This window comes from Pteronotus mesoamericanus, unplaced genomic scaffold, assembly GCF_021234165.1.
Source record: "Pteronotus mesoamericanus isolate MK-2021 breed Mesoamerican mustached bat unplaced genomic scaffold, CSHL_Meso_final contig_105, whole genome shotgun sequence".
Lineage (NCBI taxonomy): Eukaryota > Metazoa > Chordata > Mammalia > Chiroptera > Mormoopidae > Pteronotus > Pteronotus mesoamericanus.
Genome location: NW_026555006.1, coordinates 12,317,467 through 12,330,254, shown reverse-complemented (window position 1 = coordinate 12,330,254; position 12,788 = coordinate 12,317,467). Strand labels below are relative to the sequence as shown.

Below are 12,788 nucleotides of genomic sequence, written 5' to 3'. Positions count from 1 at the left end.
GTGATTGTCTCATAGTAACTTACTGTATTGTTATACTTACCATATTGTCATACATGTTTTGGAACAATGATTTGTAATGTTATAACCTCTTAAATCCTTGAACACACTTATGTAAAAGCTGCATTTATAAATGTCATCCTATTTATACATGCATGGAGGAAATAAGATAATATTAGAATTGTCTTTTAATTTGTTAATAATGTTTCAGTCCATACTTATTTATTTCCCAGAATCTTGTAGGGGAAAGAACATGTGTTTAGAAGTGTGACTGATTTGTACTATGATTTCAGCTCTGCCACTTACTTGGTTGTATGTGAAAGTTACTTAACTTTTCTGGGCCTCAATTCATTTGCAAAATTGGGGTATATTTGGTGACTCTTTGAATGATTGTATGTGAATGTACTTAGCGTAGTGGCTAGCAAATATTAATAATTCAGTATTTGTTCATCTATTTTGTGACATGTAGTGACAGTGTTTTTAGATGTGTAGTCACTATCATGTATACTGTTACCTTCGCAGAAATCTTCTCTACATATATCCTCAGAGTCTCAATTTTGCCAATCGTCAAGGTTCTGCCAGAAATATAACAGTGAAAGTCCAGTTTATGTACGGGGAGGATCCGAGCAATGCCATGCCGGTAAGAAATGTTCTTTACTTTTCCTATGCTTTGTATATAGTTCATATAGATATTTTTGGGGAGGGGGGAGTATTTCTTGGTTGGCAGCTCTAAACTGGAAATAATGTGATTTTATAAACCAAATTTTTAACCGTATTACTTTTCATACAGATAGTAATACATTTACTTGAAGTCTTATTTATTGAGGATTTGGTAAATGCAAGGCACTTCCAGAGATATAAAGATGAATAAGACTTGTACTCTAGAGGATGTGAGACAAGTACCTAGAATTTTAAAATGGTAACTTTCAAAAGAAGGTCAGATCAGAATTACCTAGACTACTCTAATGAAGCACAGATAACTTTCCTCTATCTTGGCATTTATGATTCTGATTCTCCTCCTTTAGAATGAAAGGCCAGGCAAGGGAGGTGGAAAGTCATGGGTTGTGGCATAGTTTGAAAATGTTCTCCAGGTGATTCTAATATGTATGGTTCTTCCTATCTTTGTTGAGGAACTCTGGCAATAGCTCTCAACCTTCGCTGCATATTATACTCACCCGGGGAGATTTAAAAAATATCAGTGCCCAGGTTCAATCTCACTCCAATTAAATTATAGTCTCTGTGTGTGTGAACCAGGCAGGTATCAGTATTTTAAAATCTTCTCTAGGGATTGCATTTTGCAGCCAATATTGAGAACCACGGTATGTGCTAATTATAGAAGATGGATATGGGCATTCAAATAGGTGTTCAATGGAAGAAGAGAATGCCTTAAGGTTGGTGGAAATGGTAATGGTAATAAGTCTAGATAGTGGGGGAAGGAAAGCAATTCAAATTGGAGAATGTCCTTCAATGGAGGTACAGTGGTGATTTGCCAGTGAGCAAGAGCAGTGGAAGATGAGTCAAAAGTAGTAGATTGAGGTCAGACTGGGAAGGTTCTCGACTCTCCAAATTATGATTCAATATTTATGGGACAATAATAAGTGCAGGTTCCATGAAAGTAGGTATTTGGCTCAACTTGAAGTTAGTAACATATAGAATAGGAGCACAACTGTCACTGTAATTATTCAACTTCTGACAACCCGAGTGGAATGCAGATGAGCTAAGAATAGGTACATTGTGAACAGTTTTATTTTAGCCTTCTGTGTCAGTCATCTGGATGGAGTTCTGACTTTCTAACCAGGAAAGCTGTGTATTTTCGTCTTCCCTATTACCTCAATTTCATCAGTATTTTTAAATCTTGAAAACAGCAAGCACAAATTATTCATCTTTGTATCCTATGGCAGCTACTCTAGATCCTTGCATATAATACATATTGTATAAATATTTGTTGAATAAATATAGAATTTATTTTTGAGGTTTGCATTATCAGTTCATATTCTTTACTAGCTCTTTATTTCTGCGGCAAGAATGAATGTACTATATCCTAGTTGATGAAAAAATACTGAATTGTAAAAATAGATGCTTTGTTATCTTATATGTGAATTGCCATATAAATTTGAGTGTATGACAAATGCAATAATACATGTGAAATAATCTGTTTTATTGTTTGTCTAACAAACTCTTCCTTGTCTTAGCATCTGTATGGCCTCCTCTGCAGAGCCCTGGCTGCATCCAGCCACATTGGCAGTTAGACCACTCCCTCTTTTGGTGCTACCATAGCATCTTCTCACTTCTTTTATGGAGCTTTTCACTTTATGATTATATGTTTATTTCTTCATCGTGTCCGCTAGACTGTGAGCTCCTTGAGGGCAGGGACCATGTCTCACTCGTATTTATATCTTGATGCCTATCTTAGTGCTTGGCACATAATTGATGCTTAGTTCATATTGATGACTGATTAAAACTACATGCCAAATGGTTAAAAAAGGAATATTTTCCACTATATATCATTCATGTTATAAAAATAAGTGAGTTACTTTGTGAAAAATGATAGCTTCTCAGAGGGAAAAAAAGCTACTGCATTCCTCTATTTGTGTATTATTCGCCATATGAAAATACAATACTTTTATGTTTATGTAAGTGGTCGCTTTGAAAGCATGTATAAACACATATTTTGCTTGCTTATTTTTTTAAAAAATAAGAACTAAGATAGTTTTTTGATCATATAATGTCAATATGATAAATTCTAATTCTGGCACTGGAAGAATATTTTATAAAAACATAGTATGCTTAGCAAATTGATAAAATTAGAGTTATCTAGGAGAATCGTAATTATTACACTTTACATACCCTTGAAGTGAAAGGACCTGCCTGAGATACTGCAAAAAGGGACAAAATACTTGTTAATGTGTTCTTTTTATTTTGGGATGGTGCTAGTTAATTCCTTTGTGTAAGAAATAAACTTTTGACTTGTTTTACCAGTTGTACTGATGGAAGTGTAATGACGTGTGTACAGTACTTTTTCATGCATATGTAGAGATAGCTGGCTAGATGTGAGAATTTAATCTATGGCTAGAAAACATTGTAAGTCTAGCTGTCTCACACAGAAATCACAGCTATGACCATGACATTGTTAGGCCATTGTTCTAATCAGCCGCCCTAATTTTTCACCGCTTGCTGTTAGAATTCAAGAGGCAGATATATCAGGTTATAATATTTTAGTGCTAAACCTTCTCCCAAAATAGTATTGTATTTTCTTTAATGTGGTGGATTTTTTTTTAACACATGTGTAAGAATATAAAATGCTGTTCCCCCTCCATGTAGAGTAACTTGCAGGTAGTACTGGAAGTAAAAGATACCTAAAATAGGATATTTTTAAAAAAAGGATTTTATTTGTTTATTTTTAGAAAGAAGGGAAGGAAGGGGGAAAGAGAGGGAGAGAAACATCAATGTGTGAGAGACATTGATTGGCTGCATCTCTCACGCCCTAAACTGGAGATCTGGCCCACAACCCCGGCATGTGCCCTGACTGGGAATCGAACCAGCGGCCTTTGGGTTTGCAGGCCAGCACTCAATCCACTGAACCACACTAGCCAGGGCTAAAATAGGATTTTTAAGTATCATTTATAAATAATATATATTTGACTTTCAACATGACTGCTGTGTTAGTGAAGAAACCACCAATTTGTATAGTAGATATATGCCACCATTCTAGGACCATATTTCTTATATAAATTCCAAATGATGTGCTACATCGAAATTTTAAAAGGAAATCTTCACCTTCTTAAAAAAGAAAGAAATGTACCTTATTGCCCAATCGATATAAATATAATGGATAGAAATTTTTTGAATGTTTGAATGTCAGATGGGTCTATAAATTTAGAATTAAGCAATTGAACTTATTAATGAACGTCGGTAGGCACATTGTTCTTCATTGGGCTGATTTTTGCCCATTGTTCTCAAATAGTTAATAAATCAGACAAATTCTTACATAGATATGAAACATCCAGCATTTATTACAACAAAGTTTCAACATGCTGTTATTTGTTACAGGTAATCTTTGGTAAATCTAGCTGTTCAGAATTTTCAAAGGAAGCCTATACAGCCGTAGTATATCATAACAGGTACTGAATTCAAATATTTCTTTCAAAGTTACTCACTTCTCAGTGGCATTGTTAGCACTCACGTTAGTGTGTTTACCAAATGCTTTGCTGCACTGAATGTGCAAATTCAAGACAGCTGACATCAAAGTTATAATTTTCAACATGTAGATCCACATTTTCCATAGACATCTCAAATATAAGACCTTATACACAAAACATCTTTTCTATCAAATTCTCTGATCTGTTCATTTTTATTATATTATTATCGAATATCTTTGTGGCTTCTGGTCCTTTGGTCTTTCCCTATTATATTCCCCTAACACTTTGCGGCTTTACTTAACTGTTACTAAGCTTGAACCTATTAGTCAGTTAAACTGGTGTTATTTTCAACATCAATAATCCTTTCCATTTTACTTCTTTGAGAAATTGTTAACTTTGGATAACCTTTAATTTTTGCTTTTGTTCTTTCTTTTTTTAATTGAATGCTGTTGGAGAAAAAGCACAAAATTATGCCAACCAGGACTATCACAGATTATTTTGTCATATGATGGGGCTATATTAATTCATTTTATTTTATCTTCTTTTAGCTCTAAAAGATTACTCTTTGTTAATCTTATTGTCACTACTTTTTTAAGCCCATCTCTAATTTTGCAGGAGCTAATTTAGGTTTTTTCCCCTTCCTCTAGCTCTTACTTGTTTTCTGTTCGCTTTACTCTTAGCTTCCCTACTTTAAGTTGATTGAGTCCATCACGCCTGAGATCCTTCAGCTTTTCTGCTCTTCACCTTAAATTATCTCTGTACTGATCTACCTTTCCTCCTGTTTCAAAGTAGTAACAGCCCACATCCTGCTCAGTGTGAATCTTTTTACTTTTACTGTCAAACAATCTTATTTACCTTCTTCCAGAATATGGCTTCATCAGTTATCCCTCCTCTTGCATCCCCAGCCTCCTGTTTCATTAGCTCCATCTCTTATTGTTAAAAAGAAGCTTAAGTTTCCTATTCTTAAAAAAAACAACGAAACAGAAGTCTGTCTGCAGCGCTCTTGTGTAGCATGGTTTTTCCTTGCCCTCCTTAAAACTTTCTTTTCTCACCTTTATGGCTTGAACACTTTTTTTCTTCTACAGTAATTATTCATTCTGTTTTTTCTTTTTCTTTTGAGTATAGACATTCCACACAAAACACTAAGGTTTTGTTCTTAATCCTCTTCTTCTATAATATTCTCTTCCTAAATAATTGTATATTTATTTCTCAGTTATGTCCAATGAAAATGCTACTACTTTTATCTTTATGTGGACTGTTCACAACTTTTATTTTCAGTCATAACCTTCATTCGGAGGTACAGACAGGTATTTTCAGTGGCGTGTTGGGCATATGTACTTGTGTTCCATGCTGCCCTCTCAATTTCCATGTATTTATCCCTGGCCCTCTTGCAGACCCTGTCTCTGTCTGTTAATTTTTATTAATAGTACCACCAATTTTTCTGCCTCTGACTCAAACTTTAAGACATCCGTGCCTTCCTTTTTTCTTTTCTCTAATATTCACTCATCTTTTACATCTTGATGATTTTCTTTCTGCCTCACCTCCAAACATATCCTGTGCTGCCCTGTTTCTGGGTCTGTCTTGGATCTTTAATTATATACTGATTCTCTCTACTTACTGAACTTTTACTCATTCTTTAAGGCTCATATTATTGATCTCTTCCTAAATACAATTTCCTGATCTAAAACTTTAAGTAATCTGTTGAACTCTGTTGTTGAAGCATTTAACCTTAATATGCTGTATACCAGGGGCTAGCAAACTTTTTTCACAAAGGGCCACACAGTATAAATTTAGGCCCTGGGGGCCATATGGTCTCTGTTGCAACCACTGAGCTGTGCTGTTGTAGTACAAACGCAGTCACAGACAATGAATAAAATTGCAAATGAATGGCCATGGCTGTCTTCCAATAAAATTTTATTTATGGGCACAAATTTGAATTTTATATAATATTTAAAGTGATTTATTATTCTTTTGATGTTTTTAACCATTTTAAAATATAAAAAACATACTTAGTTTTTAGTTTATGTAAAACCAGGCATTTGACTAGATTTGGTCTGTGGGCCATAGTTTGCCAACCCCTGTTTTATAAGCATAGCTATTGTTATATGTGTGTCTTATTTTTTATATTTCTACTAAGTTATATATATTTTTCAGGGTAATTTTTTTATGTTAATCTTTAAAACCACCACAAAAGTAATACGATTGCTAACCTAAAGGTAGGCCGTTTACTTGCTGATGAATAACTAACTGGTAAATATTTAATTTTCCATAAGTCTTGACATAATATAATTTGAGGAAAGACATGAAATAAAACACTGAATACAAGGAAAGATATTGATAAAGAAAGTAATAATTTCTAAAATTATCTTCATTTGTGGCTAAGTCTTTATTTTTGTTGTTCCTAGCATTGGTAGAATTAAAATGACAATACTATCTAATATTGCTAGTAAATTCAACTTCCTCATAATTCAGTGGTGATTAATTAATATTAGTAATAAGATGTATAGTATCTTTTATTCACCAAAGTCATTAAATTCTCAGATGGGTAGCATTACCGATCTTTCCAGTGAGTATTAAAAGCCTCATTCCACTTACTATTTCTGTGATCAAATCTATACCTGTCAGCATTTTTGAGGGTTATTTGAGAAGGATATTTGACCTACTAGCATCAGAGAAAAAAAACCCTAATTGGTTTTTGGTTGGACAGCCTTTGCTTTAAATGTAGTAGGAGTTACATGGTTTGCATGTATTTTAATTGAATATAACTCTGAGAGATATGAACCGATCATGGAAAGTTGGGATGCTAAGGCTCTATCCTTTTTAAGTCTATATGATAAATAGCAGCCATGCTTTCCTATAGAAATTCTCAGTGAATATTGAGATGAAAATTCCATTAGTTTGATCAAATATGGTAATTGCTATATTCTTATTGTGGCTGGAAGCACTTCTAACATGTGGGACAAATGTAATTTGTGGTTCCCTGATTTGTTTTTCTTTTTCTTTGAGCTTTTAGTCAATATACTAGTCCATGTTTTCGTAACATTATTTCTTTAGCAATGGGATAGTTGATGTGAGACAGTTCATAGAGAGCCCGATTTGATATTAAGTTGTCTAAAGTTACCTTTTTTCTTTTTTACAAAAGGATAAGTTAGTCTTATTTGAAACTGTACTCCTGTAACAGAAAAATGTTTTTTTTTATGATATGGTTTTAAAATATACACTTATAAAAATTTTATATTATTTTTTATCTGATGTGTATCAGAGTTGATTTCTTAAATATAGAAAGCCTTGCCCTAGTCTCCCTTTTTATAGTTTCCAATCTCATGACTATCTCAGCATCAAGGTAGTAATTATTAATTCATTTTCAAATAAGATGACTCAGCCCATAAATAAAAATGAGAGGAAAAATTTCAGAAACGTTGACAGTTCCCTCATCTGGAAGGAAGTTAGTTACTAATTTGGGAATAAAGAAAAATATTTGGACTGGAAGAAATATTAAGCAGGAATCCTGAAATTAATTTTAAAATTACTCAAATATACAGATGCAATGGTTATTTATTTTGAACAATTTATTGACTATTGATCTGTTTGTTTTTTGTATGAAGGTCTCCTGATTTTCATGAAGAAATCAAAGTTAAACTGCCTGCTACTTTAACTGACCATCATCACTTGCTTTTTACTTTTTATCATGTTAGTTGTCAACAAAAACAAAATACACCTCTTGAAACTCCTGTTGGATATACAGTAAGTATATTTTTGTTAAACACTTAGCTCTTTGATCTTGAAAATAAAACAGTATTTAAGAGATAGTTGGTATATTTCTTATCTGATCCCTGACTTTGGTGAGAAAGAGTCACTGTAACAAGAAAATGCTCATTAAGGTGATTAATTGACTAACATGTCTGAATACTTTGGTGTTGGTCCTGATTATTGTGTGTTTACCAAACAATTCAATATAAATATAATGGTTTAAGGGTTCTTCAGAAAAGAATACTTTGAATGTGAAATGATTTAAAGACTGTTGGGTATTAAATACATTTTTACTATAATTAAAGGCAATTGAACCCTTGAGTTTGTTTGTTTACGGAGAGAGGGGAAGAGAGGGAGAGAGGGGAAGGGAAAGAAACATCAATATGAAAGAGAAATATTGATCAGTTGTCTCTTGTCTGCTCCCAGACTGGGGACTGAACCCACAGCATAGGGAAGTGCCCCAACTGAGAGTTGAACAGGGGACACCTCGCTTTGTGGGAGGATGGCCAACCACCCGAGTCACACTAGTCAGGGCATAAACCCTTGAGTATTGTTTGAAAATCATTATAATCAAATTGCAAAAGTAAACCTAAAGTGGAGGGCATGGTATTGTACTCTTACAATTTTGTCAGAAAAATCATGCCTCCACCCCAAAGAGAAAAGTCAACGTTTGATTAATTTTTTTGGTCTCTTACAGTTTGTGACATGTATTTTCCTAAATGCAAGAAAATAAATTTATGTTCATACTTAAAATTTTTCTTTCCAACATTCTTATCTAATCAAATCTTTTTTTTCCTTATTTACATTTACACTTACTCCAATTTAAAATTGATACAATTTGTGAACTTTTTCTACTACCAACTTTCTCTTGGCTAATAAGGACCTTCTATACATTTAAATATTGTACAGTTAGTACTTATAATATCTTATGGATCGTCCTTAATAAAATATTATTGGGAAACTTTGGAAAAATTATGAAGGCTCATGATTACACAATTAAATCTCTTTGGTGTTTGAGGATGTAAGACAAATGTGGCTCATAACAAGTTCTGAAAACAGATTTTCCAAATAATTACTTTTGTAACAAACATATTTAAATGAATATTGTTTCCTTTTTTATTTAAAAGTGGATACCAATGCTTCAAAATGGACGATTGAAGACCGGGCAGTTTTGCCTACCAGTCTCACTGGAAAAACCACCACAGGCTTATTCTGTACTGTCTCCTGAGGTCAGTATCTCTCACGTGGAAATTCCCCAGATTGAATGAGATGGGTTTTTTATTACAAAGGTGTTTTCTCAAACAAGACCTTGCAATTCTGACTGTATATTAATAATGAAGTAATAATATTTTTCTTATAATTAAAATTATAGAATACTTAGCAGCCTTTATATTTATTTTTTAAAATATAAGTATATTCATTTAATTTTTTAAAACAAGTTATTTTTTCTTTTTTTAATATATATTTTATTGACTATGCTATTACTGTTGTCCCTTTTTTTCCCTCCCTTTTATTCCCTTCCTCCCTGCAACCCCCATTCCACCAGCATTCCCCACCCTCCTTAGTTCATGTCCATGGGTCATACATATAAGTTCTTTGGCTTCTCCATTTCCTATACTATTCTTAACTTCCCGCTGTCTATTTTGTACCCACTATTTATGCTTCTTACTCCCTGTACCTATTCCCCCATTCTTCCCTCTCCCCCTCCCCTCTGATCTCCATTTCTGCAATTCTGTTCCTCTTCTAGTTTGCTTAGTTTGTTTTTGTTCATTTGTGTTTTTTAGGTTCAGTTGTTGATAGTTGTGAGTTTATCATTTTACTGTTCATAGTTTCTGATCTTCATTTGTTTCTTAGATTAAGTCCCTTTAACATTTCATATAATATGGGCTTGGTGATGATGAACTCCTTTAACTTGACTTTATCTGGGAAGCACTTTATCTGCCCTTCCATTCTAAATGATAGCTTTGCTGGGTAGAGTAATCTTGGATGTAGGTCCTTGTCTTTCATGACTTTGAGTACTTCTTTCCAGCCCCTTCTTGCCTGCAAGGTTTCTTTTGAGAAATCAGCTGATAGTCTTATGGGAACTCCTTTGTAAGTAACTGTCTCCTTTTCTCTTTCTGCTTTTAAGATTCTCTCCTTATCTTTAATCTTGGGTGATGTAATTATGATGTGCCGTGGTGTGTGCTTCCTTCAAGCATGTGTGCGTCTAAATTCTTTGGGACTCCCTGAGCTTCCTGGACGTCCTGGAAGTCTATTTCCTTGGCCAGATTGGGGAAGTTCTCCATTATTTTTTCAAATAAGTTTTCAATTTCTTGCTCTTCCTCTTCTCCTTCTGGCACCCATATGATTTGGATGTTGGAATGTTTAAAGTTGTCCCAGAAGTTCCTAAGTCCCTCATCAATTTTTGAATTCTTGTTTCTTCATTCTGTTCTGGTTGAATGTTTATATCTTCCTTCTGCTCAAACTGTTGATTTGAGTCCTGGTTTCCTTCCCTTCACTGTTAGTTCCCTGTAAATTTTTCTTTATTTCACTTTGTATTGCCTTCACTTTTCCCTCCATTTTTCAACCATACTCAACCAATTTTGTGAGCAACCTGATCACCAGTGTTTTGAACTATGCCTCTGATAGATTGAATATCTGTTTGTCACTTAGTTCTATTTTTGGAGCTTTGATCTGTTCTTTCATTTAGGCCATATTTCTGTGTCTGGGCGCACCTGTTACATTGGAATAGGGGGAGTCTTAGGTATTCACCAGGGTGGGGCAACCCAGGTCACTGTGTTTTGATGCTGTCTGTGGGGGAATGGTTCGAGAAGGAGCAATGCCACTTGCTCAGCTCTTGGCTGGCTTTCAGTGACTTCCCCTGCTACCCACAAGCAAATTGGGCCCATCTGGTGCTGATTTTCCAGTGGGTAGGTTTGTGTATGTTCTAGGATCCTGTGGGTCTCTCCAACGGACTCCTGTGAAGGTGGGAGTTTCTCCCGCCGCCGCAAGCTGCACAAGTTTTCTACCTACAGAGGTTCTGAGGCTTTCTTTTCCCGTGCTGGAACCCTGGGTAGCGCGGTCTGTCTTGCTCCCCAGCTGTTGCTCCTGGTTTACCTGCACACAAATGTGGTACCACCTGGACCACCAACCACTGCCTCACTGCCCAGTCCTCCAGCCACTGCCTTGCCACGGGTCCTTTCTGCCCCAGCTGCCCATCTCCACCCTTCCTGCTGGTCTGGATGAATGTTTCTTCTTCAACTCCTTGGTTGTCGGACTTCCATACAGTTTGATTTTCTGGCAGTCTGTTTAATTTTTGTTTTTCAATTTGTTGTCCTTCTTTTGGTTGTGTGTAGAGGCAAAGTGTATCTACCTACACCTCTATTTTTTTATTTTTTACAATGTTAAAAATTTAATCTTTATTTACTTTTTTTCCATTACCATTTAGTCCATTTATATTCCCCTCCCCACAGCAGTCACCACACTGTTGTCCACGTCCATGAGTCCTTTTTCCTTTTTGCTCAGTCCCTTCACCCCCTAACCTCACCACCCCGACTAAGTCATCCTGCTTTCCTTCTATGAGTTTGTCCCCATTTTCCTTGTTAGTTCAGTTTGTTCATTAAATTCCACATATGAGTGAAATCATATGGTATTGGTCTTTCTCTCACTGGCTTATTTCTGTTCCCCAGGTCCATCCATACTGTTGCAAAGGGTAAAATTTTATTCTTTTTTATGGCCCAGTAATATTCCATTGTGTAAATGTCCCATAGTTGTTTTATCTACTTATCTACTGATGGACATTTGGGCTGCTTCCATATCTTGGTGATTGTAAATAATGTTGCGGTGAACATAGGGGTGCTTATGTTCTTTCAAATTACTGTTTTGGGTTCCTTCAGATATATTCCCAGAAGTGGGATCATTGGGTCAAAAGGTAGATCCATTTTTAATTTTTTGAGGTGCCTCCATACTGCTTTCCACAGTGGCTGCACCGGTCTGCATTCCCACCAACAGTGCAAAAGCGTTCCCCTTTCTCCACATCCTCGCCAGCACTTGTTTGTCGATTTATTGGCGCTAGCCATTTTGACAGGTTGGGATGGTATCTCGTCGTTTTAATTTCTATTTCTCTGATGATTAGTGGCATTGAGCATCTTTTTATAGGTCTGTTGGCCATCCTTCTGTCCTCTATGGAGAAGTGTCTATTCAGGTCCTTGGCCTATTTTTTAATTGGGTTGTATGGTATTTTTTTTTTTTTTTTGGTATTGAGTTTTATAGCTACTTTATTAATTTTGGATATTAACCCCTTATCAGATGTATCAGCAAATATGTTCTCCCATTCTGTGGGTTGTGTTTTTATTTTGTTGATGATTTCCTTTGGCATGCAGGAACTTTTTAGTTTTCTGTGGTCCCATTTGTTTATTTTTTCTTTTGTTTCCCTTGCCTGAGAAAATATATCCAATAAAAAAATCTCTGAGAGCAATGTCAGAGATTTTGCTGCCTATGTTTTCATCTATGATTTTTATGGTTTTGGGTCTTATATTTAAGAGTTTGATTCATTTTGAATTTTTTTCTATGTAGTGTAAGAAGCTGGTCTAGTTTTCTTTTCCTGAACATACCTGTCCAATTTTCCCAACACCATTTACTGAATAAACTATGTTTAGCCATTGTATGTGCTTGCTACCTCTGTTAAATATTAACTAACTATAAAGGTGTGGGTTTATTTCTAGGCTCCCTATTCTGTTCCATTGTTTTACGTGTCTGTTTTTATGCCAGTACAGGCTGTTTTGATTACTATGGCCTTGTAGTAAGTTTGATATTAGGTAGCATGATTCCTCCATCTTTTCTCTTTCTCAGGATTGCTGTTGCTGTGCAGGGCCCTTTGTAGTTCCATATAAATTTTTGAAATATTTTTCTAGTTCTGTGAAA

The 12,788-nt window shown here is 35.1% G+C and overlaps 1 protein-coding gene across 8 annotated transcripts in view; it reads left to right on the top strand.

Moving 5' to 3' along the window:
- Window positions 1–12,788, top strand: part of DOCK7 (dedicator of cytokinesis 7) — a 198,004-nt gene that overhangs the window by 91,138 nt on the left and 94,078 nt on the right. For all 8 annotated transcript variants that reach the window (XM_054574129.1, XM_054574119.1, XM_054574110.1 and 5 more), the window contains exons 15-18: window positions 520–637; window positions 4,048–4,118; window positions 7,742–7,880; window positions 9,014–9,115. In XM_054574129.1, coding sequence (XP_054430104.1) covers window positions 520–637; window positions 4,048–4,118; window positions 7,742–7,880; window positions 9,014–9,115 — 430 coding nt within the window. The remainder of the gene's footprint in view (window positions 1–519; window positions 638–4,047; window positions 4,119–7,741; window positions 7,881–9,013; window positions 9,116–12,788) is intronic.